At 37.3% G+C, this 21,645-nt stretch overlaps 1 protein-coding gene across 10 annotated transcripts in view; it reads right to left on the bottom strand.

Moving 5' to 3' along the window:
• The window catches only part of LOC116268568 (GA-binding protein subunit beta-1), a 76,963-nt gene that overhangs the window by 14,192 nt on the left and 41,126 nt on the right, over nt 1-21,645 (bottom strand). For 6 of the 10 annotated variants that reach the window (XM_031662236.1, XM_031662235.1, XM_031662242.1 and 3 more), the window contains 5 exons: nt 16,179-16,286; nt 11,672-11,839; nt 8,787-8,981; nt 7,089-7,236; nt 6,656-6,769 (listed from right to left, as the gene is read on the bottom strand). In XM_031662236.1, coding sequence (XP_031518096.1) covers nt 6,656-6,769; nt 7,089-7,236; nt 8,787-8,981; nt 11,672-11,839; nt 16,179-16,286 — 733 coding nt within the window. The remainder of the gene's footprint in view (nt 1-6,655; nt 6,770-7,088; nt 7,237-8,786; nt 8,982-11,671; nt 11,840-16,178; nt 16,287-21,645) is intronic. The other 4 variants (XM_009210158.3, XM_031662240.1, XM_031662241.1 and 1 more) reach the window with 1 other exon arrangement.

Here is a 21,645-nt window from a genome sequence, read left to right as displayed (position 1 = left end):
GTGATGTAAACCAGACACAAAAGAATATGTACTGTCTACCTTCCATTTATGAACTGAGCAATGTTTATACAATGTTTACAATTATCCTCTGTGAGCCCTTTGTGATAATTCCTCAAACTGCACACTTATAATCTATAAGCATTTCTGTATATTAAACTGCACTTCAATAAAAAAGCATCAAAAGGAATGATAGTAATGGATTACTATCCATTGAATTTTTTTTTTTTTTTTTGAGACAGAGTCTCACTCTGTCACTAGGCTAGAGTGCAGTGGCGCGATCTTGGCTTACTGCAACCCCCGCCTCCCAGGTTCAAGCAATTCTTCTGCCTCAGCCTCCCGAGTAACTGGAACTACAGGTGCATGCCGCCACACCCAGTTAATTTTTTTTTTTTTTTTTTGTATTTTTAGTAGAGACGGGGTTTCACCACATTGGCAAGGCTGGTCTCGAACTCCTGACCTCGTGATCCGCCTGCCTTGGCCTCCCAAAGTGCTAGGATTACAGGTGTGAGCCACCACACCCAGCCTGAATTTTAAAAAATCTTTCTATCTGATTCATGCCTATAATACCAGCACTCCAGGAGGCCGAGGCAGTATGATCACTTGAGCCCAGGAGTTCAAGACCAGCCTGAGTAACAGTGAAATCCTGTCTACAAAAAATTTAAAAATTAGCCAGGTTTGTTGGTTTACACCTGTAGTCACAGCTATTTGGGAGGCTGGGGTGGGAGGATCCCTTGAGCCTGGGAGGTTGAGGTTGCAGTGAGCAGTAATCACAACACTGCACTCCAGCCTGGGTGACACAGTAAGACTCTATCTCAAAAAAAAAAAAAAAATCTATCACAATACCTCATAAAAAGGAGAGAAAGGAGGAAATGGGAAAGGTCCTCCTGATAGAAAGACATCTAATTAACACTGAAAAAAGACAAGTTAAGATAAATCATTGTAACTCCTGACGTAATAATTGCTTCAAGCGAGGATCAGTAGTGGGTGCTAAAAGCACTGGTAAAATCTTGTGGGGAAACAGGATACTCAAATGTTCTCAAAGTATCCCACCAAAGATTACTATTAGTTGCAAAGGTGAAAATCTACCTGAAAAGAGCCGGCAGTCACAATTCCACCAAGTGGTTCTTATCAGGATGGGCTGATATTATGTGCCTCCTTACGTGATGCACTGGGAGGTTACAAAATTCACTGGTGTTCTTCCTGGAAATGTCTGAACTAAATCTGACTATAAATGACATTTGGAGGACAACTTGAAAATGGACCATATATCAGATAATTTTTGTGATTAATGTTGATGTTTTTAGAAAATAAAATGGAGCCGTGGATACATAGAAGGCTATTCTTACTCCTGAGATATACATGCCAAAGTAAAGGTGAAGTATATCATGATGTCTCCAGCCTCCTTTCATATAACTTGGCAAAATAAAGGTGTGTGCGTGTGTGTGTGTGTGTGTACAAGCACGCATGTGTCAGAGAACATACGGGCATGCCAAGATGTTAATAGTTGGTGAATACAGGTCAAAGTTATACAGGTTCATCCTCCAATTTTTCTGTGGGTTTGAAAACTGTCTACATATAAAAAAATTAATTATAACTAGCTCAAAAAGAGGAATGACATTAAAAATTATTTCTAAATGGCATGGTTTTTAATGTGTTATTTACACATTACAAAAGTGTAATTACAAAAAGGGTAATTTTACAAAAAGTGTAATTAAATAAAACCACTCTACTAAAATCGAGCTACCATCCAGATACACAGTTGCTCTGAAACATGCTGAGTTTCTATCAACTCACAGTAGGGCATCATGGATATCAGTGATCACAGGATTTACTAAGACAGAGAGGCCATAAATATAGGAACTGCTTTTTTTTTTTAAGGCAGGAAAAATACTAGGAAACTGGTTTTCACGATGTACTCAACAGGCCTGGCTTCGACTGTTACTGTGTTACTTAGTAATCAAGGATCACAATACAAACCACAGAACACTCAAAATGCAAACAATCTTTATGTTTTGAGCTCTCTTGTAATTTTTGTTTACCTTAAACTATGATTAGGTTTTATCACCAAGCACTTAAGAAAATTTCAGGAAGATAATTACAAAATGAAAAGTAGGACATAAAATAGTAATATAGTCAACAGAACTACTACTAGGATTTTCAAACACATTAAGTATTGCTTTGATTTTTTCAAAAAACTATCCATATGAAAAAGAAATGTTCACTTGAGTTGAATACTAACTACAGTTAGTAAATATTTTAAAGCTTAATCATATGTAAGAAATTTCTAAGATCACACACAAGGCACAATTCAAGAACTTTCATCTTTGCACTATTTGCAATGACTATTATTAAAATAAAAGAGTTCTTGCCTTTCATCTAACAAGCTTTCTTTTTAAGTTGTGCTATGGTAAGATATTTAAGAAAAAATTAAAAGGAAACCAATTATGTAAGACAAAGTGCCCCCCAGAAGCTTTAAGAACAATCTAACAGTAAAATGTTGAAACATGTAAGAATAAAAGAGAAAGTCTAAAAACTCTTAAAAGATTATTGATTTTTAAAAATATATTTATATTCCAAAACATAAAGCTCCCTGGATAAAAAAAAAACTATAACATAAATATTCACTGATCTAATTCAAAAGTCAAGTTGTAATATTTAAAGAAAACCTAGATAATCTGCAGCACCTTTGAAGACATCTGAGATCTCTTGTTCAACAAGAATTCTGAATTTGGATGCCATAAAAATGAAATAAGACAGGGAAGAACACTGTCTTTGAAATGCCCTAAAAGACTGAAAATTCTACATAGAAACATTTAAATAATAAAATAGAAACTATGGGCCGGGCGCAGTGGCTCATGCCTGTAATCTCAGCACTTTGGGAGGCCAAGGCGGGTGGATCATGAGGTCAAGAGATCGAGACCATCCTGGCCAAGATGGTGAAACCCCGTCTCTACTAAAAATACAAAAATTACCTGGGCGTGATGGCGCACGCCTGTAATCCCAGCTACTGGGAAAGCTGAGGCAGGAGAATGGTGCAAACCTAGGAGGAGGCGGAGCTTGCAGTGAGCCAAGATCATGCCACTACACTCCAGCCTGGGCGACAGAGCGAGACTCCATCTCAAAAATAAATAAAATAAAATAAAATAAAATAAAATAAAGTAAAATAAAAATAAAATAAATAAAGTAGAAACTATGTTCATTGAAGAAAAAAAAAAAAACTTTTCAAAGGTATTATGGCAGCAGTTTAACCTGAAATTAAAAACAAAAAAGCAAAAACAAAACAACCTCATGAGGCCCAGTATGTATCCCTTAAAGCCAACTGAGTTGTATTACCCTATTTTTTATACAGACCAAAAAACAATCTGCAAAACAGATCTGGTTCAAATTTCACTTTTAGGAAGAATGGACGGAACTTTTTATTTTTATTGTTTTTCTTTTTTGAACCCCTATTTTGACACATAAGAAAGGAGGGAAATTTTAAAGGCACCAGATGCATTACACCTTTGGAAAAACCACTTTATTAGTAATTACCAGAAGTTGCTCTAAAGACAAAAAAGAAGGGTAATCACAGATGTGTATTTAATCAAGGTATTGTATAATTAGACCACAAGGAAGAATAAAGCTAAGCAAAGAAAAGTTGCTATAGGACTACAGGCTAGAGCTACGAAATAAGAGATGTATGAAAAAATATTTTTAAAGAGCCAGATAACTACACTACAGATGTAAGGCCTCCATCTTAACCAATCACAGCTTCTAATTCTACATCCCAAATAACCCTCTAATCTATTCACTCACTGTCTCTGTCAAATCTTCATTCACGCTATCACTATGAAAACTCTTCCCTGGTTGACTGCATTAGACTCCAAACAAAACTCCCTTCCAAAGCATTCTTCTAAACCTGCCAAAGGATCATTTTTAAAGTCCTATATAATCTCACCTTCAGTCACCTTGAGTGACTCTTCCACTTACTGGGTTTAGCTGCACTGGCCTCCGGGTCCCCTAAAAAGTCAAGTACTTTCCTGTCTCAAAAGCTTTACATGTCCCTCTTGCTAAAATGTTCTTCCCCAAACTTTTCCCTGACTAATGCCTACTTTAATTTTCAGTTTAAATGTTTCTTCCTCTAGAAAGATTCCATGATCCACTAGAGTGGCCTGTAAGCCTTAGTAGAAAGACAGGAAAATGTGATTGTTTCTGTATACTAATAAATAATGTACAACATGGTGGTGGTTTTCCTCATAAGAAAATATATATCCACAATTTCCCCCCAAAAAAAAAGCTTTCACTTTTCTGTCTATTCATTTTGGAATGACTTTCAAAATGAAAATCACACAAAATGGTATGAGTTAGAATTAGTTCCAATCTATCTAAATCTTATCCATTCTTTAGAGCATAACTCAACACATTCCCCTCCACCACACCCACCCCCAACTCCAGCTAAAAGTAATCTCTTTCCACTGAACAACAATAGTAATTCAATGAGCTATTTTAATCATCCAGCACTGACAACCTGCTGTTATATTTGCTAGAACGTCAAGAAAAGACAGAGGTATCATTTGGTTTCTCAATGAAAATATTATAATAGACATTCTAAGGTTCTCATGGGACTACCATTAATATGTGTGGTATATGTCAAAAATGGTACTAACGTCATTTCCATTTTCTAATGGAAAGTTAATTCCACTGACTTCCAAATGGAAATCATTTCCATTTTGCAAGTCATTCCAAAATGAAGAGACATGAAGGTGCTATCTAAAGCCATAATTCCTGAGTGAAATGGCATGGTACCCTGGACTACCACAATTGCCTTCTCTTTATATATAGGACCATGCCAACCAGCTAGTTTCCATTTAAAATACAGTCCATCTGCTGCTACATTCTGGCTGTTTTCTACCCAGGAAAAATGTTTATTGTACCACTTAGCTAGTAAAAGAAAAGAATATGAGCAGTAACAATCAGTGTACTGATGGAGCTTATACTATATTTTGGCCAACATCATTTTAAAAGGACAAGAAAGTAGCAGAACACTTATTTCAACAGACTACCTATTACTAGAAAAAGCTACAGAAACAGATACATCCCAAAAGTAATAGTGACGCTTTTGCTTGAAATAAGGTAAAATGAAAATTACACAAATAATTCAATACTGTGTAATTCAAATATCACAAACCAAATTATAAACATTCTAAAAGAGCCCACAGACCATGTGAATAAGCTGCATAAGACAGATGGTACATGATAGTGGTCACAGCCACATGCCCTTTGATAAAATTATTCAACTTCCACAAACCAGTTTCATTATATATAAAATGGAGGTACCACTACTGTATTTTCCAGATTCTAACAAGCCCTTGAAAAGATATATATAAACATTTCGAGAATCAGGATGAGTCTGACAATTGATTTTAAAGAAACTGGATAGCCAGAAGTCGGAGAAATAATTTGTGGCAGATTTAGCTTTGCCTGAGTATGTGCAAACTGAGCTTTGAGTTGTTTACTCTGGTGATAACATACTTAAACTTTTATTTATTTTTTATTTATTTATTTATTTTTTTTTTTTGAGACAGAGTCTCCCTGTGTTACCCAGGTTGGAGCACAGTGGTACAATCTTGGCTCACTGCAATCTCTACCTCCAAGGTTCAAGCGATTCTCCTGTCTCAGCCTCCTGAGTAGCTGGGATTACAGGGGCACACCACCACATCCAGCTAATTTTTGTATTTTTAGTAGAGACGGGGTTTCAGACACATGTTGGCCAGGCTGGTCTTGAACTCCCAGGTTCAAGCGATCCTCTGACCTCAGCCTCCTGAGCAGCTGGACCACAGGCACCAACCACCACACCTGACTAAATTTTTATATTTTTTGGTAGAGATGGGCTTTCAGCATGTTGCCCAGGGTTCCGGGCTCAAGGAATCCACCTATCTCGGCCTCTCAAAGTGCTAGGATTACAGGTGTGAGCTACCATGCCCAGCCAAAGTAAGTTGTTTAAACAAAAAGTCACAAACTAGTAAATCAAGGGCCAACTTAGATACAGGGACATTTTTTTTCTATGAGCCACAAAAGTTTTGTTTTGTTTTTCAATTAGTTACCAAGATTTAATGTTCTTTCAAAATCCAGATTCACAGCTTCCTATTAAAAAACAGAATTTGGGAATACTGGGCTGATGACTATAATCAGTTAGAGCTCAGTCACAGATGACTCCCTGCCCTTGCCCCACTCTTCAGCCGGGCGTAATCTCAATCCTGCACACCTTAGCCTTTTATTGTCTTCCTGGCCTTTGTAAATATTTGAATCTCCAACTGTTTTTTTGTTTTCTTTCTTTTTTTTTTTTTTTGAGACAGAGTCTTGCTCTGTTACCCAGGCTGGAATGCAGTGGCGCAAACTCAGCTCACTGCAACCTTCACCTCCTGGGTTCAAGCAATCCTCCTGCCTCAGCCTCCCGAGTAGCTGGGATTACAGGCATGTGCCACCACGCCTGGCTAATTTTTTGTGTTTTTAGTAGAGACAGGGTTTCACTATGTTGCCCAGGCTGGTCTCAAACTCCTGACCTCAGGCAATCCACCCGCCTCACCCTCCCAAAGTGCCAGGATTACAGGTGTGAGCCACTGCACCCAGCCTGAATCTGCAATTTTAATGTACACATTAGACGTGCTTTTCTAACCTGGAGTTTCTGAAGAATTGGACAATGGAGCAGATGCTTCAGCTAAGGCAGCTAATGTAGCTAATACTGATGTAGAAGAGTTTCCAAACTGAACAGCAGATACACCCGTTTCATCTGTAAGAAAAAAGAAAATAGATTTGAATTTCTAAGGAGCTTAATCCAATGCATATTTCTGATACTCTATTTACCTTATTTGACTCTTAAACAAAGCTTGGATAGCATTAGCTTTTGAAAGGTAATACTGCAGTAAATTTTGCAGTATCACCTTTCTTCAGATTGTTTTGTCTCATAAAATTTTTTTTGCCAGTTATGCCAAAGAAAACCAAGGTGGCTGACAGAATCTTACCCTTGTTCTCCAACAGTCCTTTCTTAAAATGATGAATACCTACTAAAGCATAAAATCCCAAAGCCTATCCTATATGCATCTCAATACCTGTTGCCTTGGATGAATTTTCTGAAGATACCAGACCTGTTAGGTTCACCACCCCTCCAGGTCCAATGATAAACTGTGGTGTTGCAGCATGTATTGTCACAGTGTCAGGACTCTCTGGGTTTGTGTTGATTTGGTTCTGCATAGCAATCTAGGGAAAAAATGACCACAGTGTTTCCAGAATTATAACCAGAACATATAGCACAAATTCTCCATATAATACAAACACACATGTAAAGGAATATTCTCGAAGAATAATCACATAGTACAAGTGGAAATATATGTCTAAGGTCCCCTGACAGTGTAGGGGCACACCATGGGTATATATTTATATCCCGAGTCCCCCTCCTAGGTAAAGCAGCAAAATCCTGGGAGAGGAGAAATGAGTATCTAAAAGGTTTTTAACAGAACAAAGAACAACTGGACATCAAGCCGGTTGAGGTGGCAGGTGCCTGTAATCCCAGCTATTCAGGAGGCGGAGGCAGGAGAAGTGCTTAAGCCCAGGAATTTGAGACCAGCATGGGCAACATAGTGAGACCCCCATCTTAAAAAAACCAAAACCAAAACAAAACAAACAAACAAAAAATATTTCTGTAGCTATAGAAATTTAATTATTTCTTCTATATTTGGCAATACATAATACCACATATATAAAGCATGTCCTTCTCAATTAATTGTTCCCCATCTTCAACTCCAACCCCCAAACTGCACTCCTAAGAGTAAAAGGAATGGAAAGAGGCATGGTAGAATTCATTTTCCTGAACATAAAACATCTTTTAAGTAACTAGTGAAAGCTCAAAGGAGTTAGACAGTCTTAGCAAAGAAGAGTTCTACTGCTGGGATCAGGAACAAACAGGCAAGAAGAGGCATTAATTAAAGAAGATAATTTATATTATGTCATATGGCTGAAAATAAGAGAAGTAATGTTAGTTACTAGAAAAATCTTCCCAAAAGCCAAAAACAGCAGATCTTTTTGAGGATGTTGAAAAATAAAAGAAACAAATCAAACTGCATCACTCACTCAAGGGATGTTATTACGGTTGCTAATATATACATTTTTTAATTTTTATAAAGTCATTTATAGTAGACCTGGAAAAATCATATAGTATCAAAATGCAACAAAAATAATAGAATAAAATGTCTAGGGCCAGGCGCAGTGGCTCACACCTGTAATCCCCGCACTTTGGGAGGCCGAGGCAGGCAGATCACCTGAGCTCAGGAGTTCGACACCAGCCTGGGCAACATGGTGAAACACAACCTCTACTAAAAATACAAAAAATTAGCCGGGCGTGGCAGCATGCACCTGTAGTCTCAGCTACTCAGGAGGCTGAGGTAGAAGAATTGCTTGAACCCAGGAGGCAAAGGTTGCAGTGAGCCAAGATCGTACCACTACACTCCAGCCTGGGTGACAGAGCAAGACTCTGGCTCAAAAAAAAAAAAAAAAGTCTACAGGGAAATTTAGAAACTTAAAAATCAGAAAGTAATCACCTTATCTAACGTTAATGAAAAGACTGGCCTTATAATCAAGAAAATGAATAGTAATAAACAAAGAGGAAGTGAAAGAGAAAAAGGCCTATCCAAAATAACTAAGCCCAAAATGAAAGGCTACAAACGAAATAGTTTAAATCATCCACAATATAAGAGATCCCTCTACTGATAATTCTTTTTCTTTATGTTCTTAAATTAAAAGTCAAAAGTTACCTGTAATATCTCTGCTAAATCTTCATTTCCATTGTCTATTGAAATATCAAATGCAGTTTTACAAAATTTACTTTGCGTGTGTACATCAGCACCATATTTGATTAAAAGTTCCACCACCTCTTGATGATTGTGTTCTGTGGCCCAATGGAGAGCTGTCATCTTTAACATGTCCTTTGCATTGACATCAGCACCATGCTACAAAAATATTTCAAAGAGATTACTAACATATGAAATGTTATATAAAAAATTCCTGATATGAAATTATTAGTCTGTGCTTTAAAGTAAGAACAAATAACATAATCAATTCTTTATCTGTATATGTTAAATACATGTTCCATGCCAGGTACAGTGGCTCACACCTGTAATCCCAACACTTTGGGAGGCCGAGGCGGTTGGATTGGCTGAGCTCAGGGGTTTGAAACCAGCCTGGGCAACATGGCAAAACCCCATCTCTACAATACAAAAAACACACAAAAAATTAAGGGCCAGACATGGTAGCTAACATCTGTAATCCCAGCACTTTGGGAGGCTAAGGCAGGCAGATAACTTGAGGTTAGGAGTTCGAGACCAGCCTGGCCAACATGGTGAAATGCCATCTCTACTAAAAATACAAAAATTAGCCAGGCACGGAGGCACACACCTGTAATGCCAGCTACATGGGAGACTGACACAGGAGAATCACTGGAACCCAGGAGGCAGAGGTTGCAATGAGCCAAGATCATGCCACCGCACTCCAGCCTGGGCAACAGAGCGAGATGCTATCTCAAATAAATAAATAAATACAAAAAATTAGCTGGGTGTGGTGGCACACAGCTGTGATCCCAGCTACTCAGGAGGCTGAGTTGGGAGGATTGCTCGAGCCTGGGAGGCGGAGGTTGCAATGAGCCAAGATTGCACCACTGCACTCCAACCTGGGTAACAGAGTGAGAGCCTATCTCAGAAAAAAGAAAAAAAAAAAAAAATATATATATATATATATACACACACACACACACACACACACACATGTCCCAGCAATCACCACTTAATCTGTCACTTACAATCACCACTTAATCTGTCACTTAATCATTTTTCTCTCATGCTGAATTTCCTGTTTTCCTTCTAATTTCTTAGGAATGAGGCAATTATTTTTTCAGTCACCCAGCTATGGGCATAAAGAGCTAGAATGGCATAAGAAATGAAGGAAACTATGAGCATTCCTCTAAAAGCTTCTTTAATGTTTGTATAGCAGCTGGTCCCTTGGTTCCTCATTTCCACCAAAAAAAATCTTTTGCTTTCAAAACCACTGTAACCCAGAAAAAATAAAAATAAAAAAATTATAAAAAGAAAACCAGTGCACCATAAAGAACTGAAAGTAAGCTAACTAGAGATATATTGTCCAATATGACAGTCAATAGACACATGTAGTTTTTGAGCATTTGAAATGCTGCTAGCCAGAATAGAGATGTGCTATATGTATAAACACACACTGAGGCCAGGTGCAGTGGCTCATGCCTGTAATCTCAGCACTTTTGGAGGCCAAGGCAGGCAGATCACCTTAGGTCGGGAGTTCAAGACCAGCCTGACCAACATGGAGCAACCCCGTCTCTACTAAAAATACAAAAAATTAGCGGGGCCTGGTGGTGCATGCCTGTAATCCTAGCTACTCGGGAGGCTGAGGCAAGAGAATCACTTGAACCTGGCAGGCAGAGGTTTCGGTGAGCCAAGATCACGCCACTGCACTCCAGCCTGGGCAACAAGAGCAAAACTTCATCCAAAAAAAAAAAAAAAAACCACACATTGAAATTGAAAAACATACCAAAAAAATAGAATGTAATACATCTCATTAATAATTTTTGTACTGGACTAGGCGTGGTGGCTCACCCCTATAATCCCAGCACTTTGGGAGGCCGAGGCAGGCAGATCACTTGAGGTCAGGAGTTAGAGACCAACCTGACCAACATGGTGAAACTCCATCTCTACGAAAAATACAAAAATTAGCCAGGCGGGTTAGCGGGCACCTGTAATCCTAGCTACTCAGGAGACTGAGGCAGGAGAATTCCTTGAATCTGGGAGGCGGAAGTTGCTATGAGCCAAGATCGTGCCACTGCACTCCAGCCTGGGCAACAAAGCTAGACTCCATCTCAGAAAAATAATAATAATAACAATAATTTTTATACTGATTTCATGTTGAAATGATAATCTTTGTATATATTGGGTTAAATAAAATATAAAATTAGAATTACTTTTTAAATGTAGCTACTGGAATATTTAGAATTACAGTATACGTGATTTGCATTTATGGCTTCCATTGTATTTCTTTTTGATAGGCTGATCTAGAGGCCAGAATAAGAAGGATCAAGCAGAACATCTATCACTCTATGTTTCAGAATTTTCTACAAGGTCAGGAGTTCAAGACCAGTCTGGCCAATATGGTGAAATCCCATCTCTACTAAAAACACAAAAATTAGCTAGGCGTGGTGGTGGGTGCCTGTAGTCCCAGCTACTCAGGAGGCTGAGGCAGGAAAATCGTTTGAACCCGGGAGGTGGAGGTTGCAGTGAGCCGAGATGGTGCCACTGCACTCCAGCCTGGGTGACAGAGAGAGACTCTGTCTCAAAAAAAAAAAGAAAAGAAAAAAGAAAAAAACGCTGTAGTCCCTCACCATAAGATAGACCAAGGTCCAAGAAATAAATTAGTTGACTTAACTAAGAATATACCTAAAGAAAGTTTTGTCTCTCATGAAATGAAAGCTGTAAGATAATTTTCATTTAATGGGCTTATACACACAAAAAATGAAATACTATAGATAAAATACTAAGTATGCATTTAACAAAAACTAGTTCCCTCTCCTTCTTATAAAACTCTAAAGCCTTTTAAAAGCAAAGTGCAAAAAGAGAACACATACCTTAAGTAAAACCTCTACTATGCTGGCATGGCCCTCAGAAGCTGCCATATGTAATGGTGTTCGGTCCACTTTGGTTCTGGCATCTCTGCTTACACCAGCTCGGAGCAGTACCTCTGTGGTGGAATAATGACCATACTGTGCTGCTAGATGAAGTGGAGAAGTTCCCAACTGTACCACAGGAAAAAAAAAAAAATCCACATTTACAGTATTGTTAGTATACTTCTGTTTATATAGTAAAGATTTTCTTCACATTATTTGTTTATGTAGTAACTCAAAACTCAAAAGACATGAGTAGATTCATGCTTATCACATCCTCTTCACAGATGCCTTGAAGAATTCCCACTCTCAATGAAGAAAAACATCCAGTATTTCCTTTAATTCAAATTTTCTTTCTTCATTATTTTTTATCAGATAAACTGCCTGAACAAAATTAATTTCATTAGAAATTAAGAGACAGTGGCCAGACATGGTGGCTCACACCTGTAATCCCAGTACTTTGGGAGGCCAAGGCAGGTGGATCACTTGAGGTCAGGAGTTCAAGACCAGCCCGGCCAACATGGTGAAACCCTATCTCTGCTAAAACCACAGAAATTAGCCGGGCATGGTAGCATGTGCCTGTAATCCCAGCTACTCAGGAGGCTGAGGCAGGAGAACCACTTGAACCCGGGAGGCAGAGGTTGCAGTGAGCCAAGATTGCGCCACTGCACTCCAGCCTGGGCGACAGAGCGAGACTCTATCTCAAAAAAAAAAAAGTTCACTATGTTATGAAGAGATTAAGTGGGATATATGTATAAAAGTCCCTAGTCCTATCTCTCTCTCTCTATATATATATATATATTTTGTTTATTTGTTTGTTTGATTGATTGTTGTTTGCTTAATTAGAGACAGGGCTTCACTGTGTTGCCCAGGCTGGGGTGCAATGGCTATTCACAGGTACAATTATCACACACTACAGCTCTGAACTGCTGGGCTCAAGCAATCTGCCCACCTCAGCCTCCAGAGTAGCTGGGACTACAGGCACACACCAATGAACCCAGCTAAACCTTACATTTTCAAGGGAAGGTCATCCCAGCAGATCAAATAAATTCCTTAAACAATCCTTTCTTTCTCCATGCTTTGTCACTTTTTCTTTAACCTTTTCTATACTCTTAAATATCAGTATTTAATGAAAATATCTCAACAGCCAATTTAGCAACCAGGAGTTTTGCTCAGTTTGACATTAGGATCTACTTTTTTATTTTTGTCTTCTGAGACTTTCCCTTCTTGGTTATTGATGCAAAATATATATACATATATGCAAGTTTTTTGGTTTTGTTTTCTGAGACAGGGTCTCACTCTGTCACTCAGGCTGGAATATAGTGGGGTGATCACAGCTCACTGTATCTTCAAACTCCTGAGCTCTAGCGATCCTCCTCCCTCAGCCTCCCAAAGTGCTGGGATTATGGATATGAGCCACCACACCTGGCCATGTAGTTTTTGTAGCTTTTGGGGTTTTTTTTTAATGCATTTTTTTAGAGACAGGTTCTTGCTCTGTCGCCCAGGCTAGAGTGCAGTGGAGCAATCGTAGCTCACTGTAACCTCTAACTCCTGGGCTCAAGCGATCTTCCATCTCAGCCTCCAGAATTATACTGCATGTATTTCTCTGTGACTTGCCTTCTTTTGCTCGATATTATATTCATGAGATTCACCATGTTAATAAATATAAGTATAGCTTACTAATTTTCTGTGTTCTATAATATTCCATTGAATGAGTAAGCCACAATTAATTTAACCAGTATTGATGAATATTTGGGTTGTTTCCAGTTTTTGTGTTATTATGAATAATGTTGCTGCTAAATACAGAAGTCTTGTATATGTTTCAGGCACATGAACACATTTCTCTTGGGAATAGTCTTAGAAGCCCAACTGCTACATCATACAGTATGTACATCTTCAAATTTACTATGTGCTGCCAAACTGTCTTCCAAAACGATTATACCAATTCCACACTTCCACCAAAAATATGTGAGCGTTCCCACCATCTCCTCACCAAGCCTTGGTACTGATCAACTGTTTTTGCTAATCTGGTGGATATATAATAGTTTTTCATGATTTTCCTCTGCATTTGCCTCAATCTTAATGTAGTTGAGTATCTTTTCATGTTTATTAATCAAACTTTCTCCTTGATAAAGTACCATATAAAGTCAGTCTTCTATTGCCTTATCTTTTTATTGCTAACCCATGGGAATTCCTTATGTATTATGGATAATAATCCTTCTTAAGATCTTTTTGGCTTTGGGAGGCCGAGGCAGGTGGATCACGGGGTCAGGAGTTCAAGACCAGCTGGCCAACATATTGAAACCCCAACTCTACTAAAAATACAAAAAATTAGCCAGGCATGGTGGCAGGTGCCTGTAATTCCAGCTACTTGGGAGGCTGAGGCAGGAGAATCACTTCAACCTGGGAGGCGGAGGCTGCAGTGAGCTGAGATTGCACCATTTCACTCCAGCCCAGGCAACAGTACGAGACTCCATCTCAAAAAAAAAAAAAAAAAAAAAAAAAAATCTTTTTGTCTTGAGGTACTACAGCATCACTATGATGTATCTAGATATGGATTAGTTTTTAAATTGATTCTGCTGGAGATTTCTTAGGCTACTCAAATCTGTGGGCTGCCATCTTTCATCAGTTCTGGAAGATTATCAGCAATTACCTCTTTGAATTATTTCATCCCTATTTTTGCTCTTTTTGTGGATCTATGATCAGATATTAGACTTTCTCACATGATCCTTCATGATTCCTAACATCTCTTTTACATTTTCTATCTATTTTTATCTGTGATATAGTCTGGATCATCTTTTTTCATACCTTTCAGTTTACTAATTTTCTCTTTAGCAGTTTCTAATCTGTTACTAAAATTTTATCTCAAGTCCTTAGAGGTCTGCTTCTGTTGACAGTTGTTTTAGCAGGTTACTGTTCAAACTGGCATGTGTCCATGTGTTTAGTTATTTCTGACTGTTCACTTTCCTTTGAATTTCATTTGTGGATATGAAGCCTGGGATGAAGCCAGGTTCCTCCAGAGAGGATACTCATCTGCTTCTGTCAGGAACCTGGGGTAATCCCTAGTCCAAAGATCACTTCAAACTCATTTCTCAGTTTACAGTTTTTTAGACTACACAAGTGTTTATGAGTTCAGGCTGCAAGTGTGTACAAAGGATGCCTTGTGATTCCAAATTCTCACCATCAGATTTTTTTCCTCTCTCCATTTGATGTCTTGGTTCACATCAGCTTATTATCTTTGCAGCATCATGGCAACAGGGACAAGGGCAGGAGCAGACAGGAGGAGGGACAGGGTATTCCTGCTTAACCTTACACTGAAGGTGCAGCTCTTTGGAATTCCAGAATTATGAGAAGAGATCTCCTATCAGACTTCTCTCCATGAACAGTCTCAGGTCTTTATCTTTAGTACCCCAAGTCAGTGAGGTGGAAAATCCACCAGACAAGTGTGAGTTCACCTAATCTTCTCTAGGTAAAATTTCTCTGGGTTTTAGCCTTCACTTGGTTTTTCAGGTTGATTAGCTCTTTCTTTCTAACTCAGCAGTGTACTTAAGAAGATTTTCTTTAACATATTTAATCAAAAAGTCTTTATTCTTTAAAGATACAAGTTGAAACATTTATGGATAAAATGATATGGTCCCTGGAATTTGCTTTAAAATAACACAGAACAAAAAATAATACAGTAGACGGAGTTATAGAGGAAACAAGATTTATCATGATTTGATAATTTTTGAAGTTGGGTAAAGAGTATTACAGGGATTGATATATATTTGAAATTTTCTATAATAAAAAATTTTGTTTTGTTTTTCATGAAAAATGTAAAAATAACAAGAGAAAGGAAGGCGAAAACAACAAAACCAATAATCTGGAATTTTTAGTTGTTACCAATGGGAGGGCTAATTCAGATTCCTAGCATTCCATATCCCCAATACAATGCTTTTTTATTTGCCCCCAGAATTAAAGAGTTATGTTTTTTTGCCCTCCCCACAACTGCCTTCTTTCTATAGTTGTCAAGATCTCATTCCCATTCCTTTCTTCCTCTTTGATCATGTTCGCAATAGTCTTACAAGTACTAATTGAAACATAAACTTGTTTTTCTTTTAGGAGTGACTGTAACACTAACGCCAATCTTTATCAGTATCTTTCTGAATTATAAATTCTACCTGTGCTATTTATAAGGCCTTTAAATTAAATCCCAAGCAGACACATGTTTATATTCATGCCACATTAATGCACTCCAAAGTTTGAAAGAAAAAATCTTTGTGGATGAAATATTTGGATAAGGTTATCCAGTATCAAAGAAAATAATATAAACCACTTCTTTTAGGACAGTTATAATTCAAAAATAATAAACGAATTTGCAAAAAAAAATAATTTTTTATCACTTGTAAACACAATCCTGACTACATTTTTCTCTGCAAAAACTCAAAAATGAGAAGGAAAAAAAACACACAACATTAAAATCATTCTTTACCCAGTCTGTAGTAAAAGGAGCTCCATTTGCCATCAAAATACGAACTTCATCATCTTGACCTGCTCGTGCCGCTTCTAAAAGCTTCTTTCCCAAATCTACCAGGGACATCTAAACAAAACATAGATGAACTGAACATCAAAATCTCCATTTATACATTATGACATGACATTTTCCCTCCCTGTCTTTATTAATAAGTCAATTCTCAATTATCCCTTCAAAAGAGTGTGCCATGGTTAATACAAAATTACAGATCATACAAAAGCAATTTATATTGGATTTTAGAATCCACTTTTCTTTCTCATTAAGTTTTTACTTAGAATAAAAGTAGTTTAAATTCTCCAAATACATCTGGTAAAAGAAGAGGTAAGTAGCAGAGAAAAGCTGGTCTAAATTTTTATTTATTTATTTATTTATTTATTTTTGACACAGAGTCTCGGCCTGTCACCCAGGCTGGAGTGCGGTGGCACGGTGTTGGCTCACTGCAACCTCCGCCTCCTGGGTTCAAGCGATTCTCCTGCCTCAGCCTCCCAAGTAGCTTGGACTACAGGCATGCACCACCACACCCAGCTAATTTTTCTATTTTCAATAGAGACAGGGTTTCACCATGTTAGCCAGGCTGGTTTCAAACTCCTGACCTCAAATGATCTGCCGGCTTTGGTCTCCCAAAGTGGTGGGATTACAGGCATGAGCCACCACGCCCAGCCAAGCTGGTCTAAAATTTAAAACTGGCAACTAATTGTTTTCACTGGAGGGTTTGCAGCAATAAAATTTTTCATAAAAGTAAATAAAGTGCAAGATATTATCATCTGTTGTTGGTGCAAATTAAACTAAACTTACCATAAATTATTTTGCAATAGTAAATGTGTTCAAAATTTTAAAATACAAATTTTCTGCCCTCCTACATGAATGTATATTTAAGTTCTTGCAGAAAGTAAATAATTCACATTCTATGAAAATACTAAAAAGAGAGTAATAGTATTATGAATAGACTATCTGTCTCATTAGAGGCTAGAGGCCAGGTATGATGACATACCCCTGTAATCCCAGCAGTTTGTGAGGCTGAGGCAGGTGGATCACTTGAGGCCAGGAGTTCGAGACCAGCCTGGACAACATGGTAAAACCCTATCTCTACTAAAAATAAAAAATTGGCTGGGTGTGGGGGCTCACACCTATAGTCCCAGCTCCTCAGGAGGCTGAGGCACAAGAATCACTTGAACCCAGGAGGCAGAGGTTGCAGTGAGCCGAGATCGCACCACTGCACTCTAGCCTGGGCGACAAAGTAAACTCTGTCTCAAAAAAAAAAAAAAAAAAAAAAAAAAACCAGGAAAGAGTATCTTGTGTCTTGAATTTAATATATCTGAAAAGGCTAATGTCCCAGCCTGGGATGTGAGGTGTGCATAGGTGTGTATGTATTTGTGTCTTCTTGAATAAGAAATATTGAAATACATGTCAGAAAAAAAGATTATGATAGTAGAATATAGGTAAATTAAGATTTGAATGTATCACAAACATTCAAATTCAAGGGATGACAGTTCTCAGAAGAAAGTTTCCAAACCCAGAAAGACTATCCAGCTGGAAGATTACTCAATTACGTTACACAGTATCGTAAATAAGGAAAAGCAGAATTTTGGGCCTGTAGGGAAAGGAAATATGGAACCCCTGAGATTTACAATGAAAAAATGTGCCTGGGGTATAAATTTATCTCAAAAAAAGTATATACTCTGAGGGTTAGGTAAGTAGTCAAGAGGAAATAAGTTATAAAGAGTAATGGCAGGTTGATCAGTGTATCTCTACCTGGTATGAACAATTATTACAGGTTGAGTATCCCTAATCCAAAAATTTGAAATCTGAAACTTTTTAAGCATCAAAGGAATGCTCATTGGAGCATTTCAGATTTTGCATTTTTGCATTAGGGATGCTGAACCAGTAAGTATTAATGGAAATATTCCAAAATCTGAAAAAACCCAAAATCTGAAATACTTCTGGACTAAGTATTTCAGATAAGGGATACTCAACCTGAACTCAATAAGGAAGAGAAAGGAGTGTATGTGTGAGAAGGAAGTTGGCAAATGGGGCTTGAAAAAGTTATTTCTGCCAGGAAGAACTGAAATGTTCTACATCATTAAAAGGGCTGTCAAGAAATCTAAAAGGGGTAATTATAAGAAAAGCTGTCCATGAAAATAAACAGAATTATGCCTATAATTTTTAGTGAATTAGGTAAGATGGGAATAATCAAGCACAAAAGAGGTAACCAGGGACAGATACTAACACTTGGAGGCTTGCACAATAATTAGGTGAGATATACATATCCCAAACAGGCCTTCATCACAAGGCAGGAAAGAATTTCTTAGAATTGTTTCATTTGTAAGGATAAAAATAATCTATATTATGGTCAGGCACAGCAGCTCACACCTGTAATCCCACTACTCTGGGAGGCCGAGGTGGGCGAATCACTTGAGGTCAGGAGTTCGAGACCAGCCTGGCCAACAGGGTGAAACCCTGTCTCTACGAAAAATTCAATCCAGTCTGGGCATAAGAGTGAGATTCCATCTAAAAAAAAAAAACTATATTATATTCTGGAGTACAGAATAGGAAAAACAACCACATGTACTTGAGGGATTTATATGGGATTTTTTTAAATACACTTCTCTGTGATACTTGCAACATTTTCATCCTTGCATTTCTGATTTCCTTTCCTTTTTTTCTCCTATTCTCTCATAACCTTGATGGAGTCACTGAAAGCCAAGATATTCCTCAATCCTGCTTAAAGTCACTAAGATCTATAGAGATTACTGATCTCCAATGAGGCATTTTTTCCTAAATAATATGTAACTGCTGGACAGTAAAAATTAACATCATATTCAACAAGCAAGAAACCTGCAAAAATAATTTCCTATTAAACGGCAAGATAAAGCAAAAAGAAACTGACCTGTCTCCTACAGAAGTACGGTAAAATCTGAACTGGTCACACTAACAAATATAGCACCTATACTCTGAATGATATAAATTTGGCTTTACGATGAAATATATCTTTCCAAAAATAAACATTTTTAAATAGGTTTTACGCAGGTAATATAAAATCAGTTTGCATTCATTCAGCATACATACTGCCAAATGGTTTAGATATCTGAGTATCTTTTGTGAAGTGCCAGTTTAGGGCTTTTCCCCATTTTTTGAAACTGGGTTGTCTGTCTTTTTCTTATTGATTTGTAAGCATTCTCACATATGTTCTGGATATGAGTCCTTTGTCAAATATAACAAGTACTATAAGTATCTCTGTCCAGAACCCTGATTTTTGACTCTCTATCTTATGTTCTTTCTTTGATAACACATAGTATTTTCTATACTATTAAAATAAAATAAAATAAGAAATGGCAAAGAAATATATTTACCACAAAAATGACTAGAAGAAACAGTCATGTTTTACTTATTTAAAAGACTTGACTCAAAATGAAAAGGGGCGGGAAATAAACAGCAAGGACCCAACACATCAATAGTTAAAAGACAGGCCATACATTTTACAGAAAAGAAAATAGAAATAATTCACAAGGGCAAAAAATGCTCAGTGTCACTGCTAATCAGGTTAACATAAAGTAAATAATTTTAAAGTAATTACTGATGCAGCCAAGAATTAGGTGAAACTGATACTTTGATATATTGACAACTCAGATATGCTGATAGTAATATAAGTGGATCAGCTTTATTTTTTAGTCAACTTGGCAAATTTAACAAGTTACAAAAATATCTGAGTCCATTGACCCAGTAAGTGATCCCACTTCTAAGAATCTATTCTAAAGGAAAGATATATTGAAACAGATCTATCAGTAAAGATTATATATGCATACACATATATATTATATATAATTCTTATGTGACCAATCTAAAGGTAGGAAAATGATTGAATTGTAGAATCGAAAGGAACAAAATGCAGTAATTTAACCTAATAGTTTTGAAGCTATATAAACAACAAAAAATTTATGCCACATTATGAAAAGATATAAAACTTTTTTGTCAAAATACGCATATAAAGTATAAAACACTGAAAAATATTAACAATTGTTTAGGATGGAATGATTATGGGAAATTTTGTCTTCATTTTACAAAGTTTCTATAACATTACTATATTACCTAATTTTAAAAATGTTTTTTTCAAAGGGACAAATTACATTGTATGACTGTCAACTAAGCAAATGATAACATTAAGGAAAGTTTTATGTTCCTGACTTACTAGATGGGATGAGCAGGAAAAAAATAAAGAAAATGTAGAATGTTGGGAACTTAAAATATCAATCATATATCTGCTTACATGAATTATAATAAAATCATGAAGCATTTGAACAAATCAACTTTGTCCATAATTATTCAATTGTCCTAATTATTCAAAACATATCACAGTTTAGGACCAAATACACTTAAGTTACTCTGGTTTTAAATTTCCATGAGCAATACAGCCCTATGGTAGATTAATGAGATGGATTCTTGGAAATCAGTGGTTCTCACTGGCAGCAGCACTGCCCCCTTGAGAGCCCTTTGTATGTTTATGGCGGCATTTTGGGGACTGAAGGTGCCGATGCTCTGCTAGCATTTAATGGGCAAGCGCCATGGATACGAGAGGTCCAGCAAAGGAGGGAATAGTCCTGTAGAACAAAGAATTGTCACATGTTCTGGATAATTTTCAAAGATTCCACTGAAAACATATCTAAGGCTGGAATCTAACATGTAAACAAAATGTATTTTTTCCACAGTGTTAATGTGTTCCAAATATTCTAGAATGCAGCCGTACTATAAATCTATTTGTTTTGTTCAGAAATTTACTAAGAGTTGTTTGTCATTTTGGAAAATCATGTCAATGCCACTTTGGCATGTGCATCACCAATATCATATATCAATCAGCTTGTTCAGCTATCACATTCACAGTGATTTTATGTGCCAGCATAAGCATTTTACTAACTCACTGTGACATCTAATGCAGTGTGCTCAAGTATTTACATATTTTAATACACATTTTATTATAAATTGCTTCTTTTCAAATTATCCTTTATATTATAATCAAAACATGATTTTTTTGAAATCATGCAGATCAGTAACATTAACTATGATTTTCTTTCTTTTCTTTTGAGATAGAGACTCTCTCTGTAGCCCAGGCTGGAGTACAGTGGCGAGATCACAGCTCACGACAGACTCGACCTCCCAGGCTCAACTAATCCTCCCGCCTCAGCCTCCCGAGTAGCTGCAACTACAAGAGTGCACCATCACACCTGGCTGATTTTTGTATTTTTTGTAGAGATGAGTTTTTGCCACGTTGCTCAGGCTTGTCTTGAACCCCTGGGCTCAAGTGATCTGCCTACTGCAGCCTCCCAAGGTGCTGGGACTATAGGCATGAGCCACTGCACCCAGCAACGATGATTTTCATTTAAAGTTAGCAGAAGGGGCAATACAAAATATTTATTATAAAAAGGTGGCAATG

Source organism: Papio anubis, unplaced genomic scaffold, assembly GCF_008728515.1.
Source record: "Papio anubis isolate 15944 unplaced genomic scaffold, Panubis1.0 scaffold50, whole genome shotgun sequence".
Classification (NCBI taxonomy): Eukaryota; Metazoa; Chordata; class Mammalia; order Primates; family Cercopithecidae; genus Papio; species Papio anubis.
The sequence above is the reverse complement of the archived record's forward strand: the minus strand, read 5'-3'. Positions and strand labels throughout refer to the sequence as shown.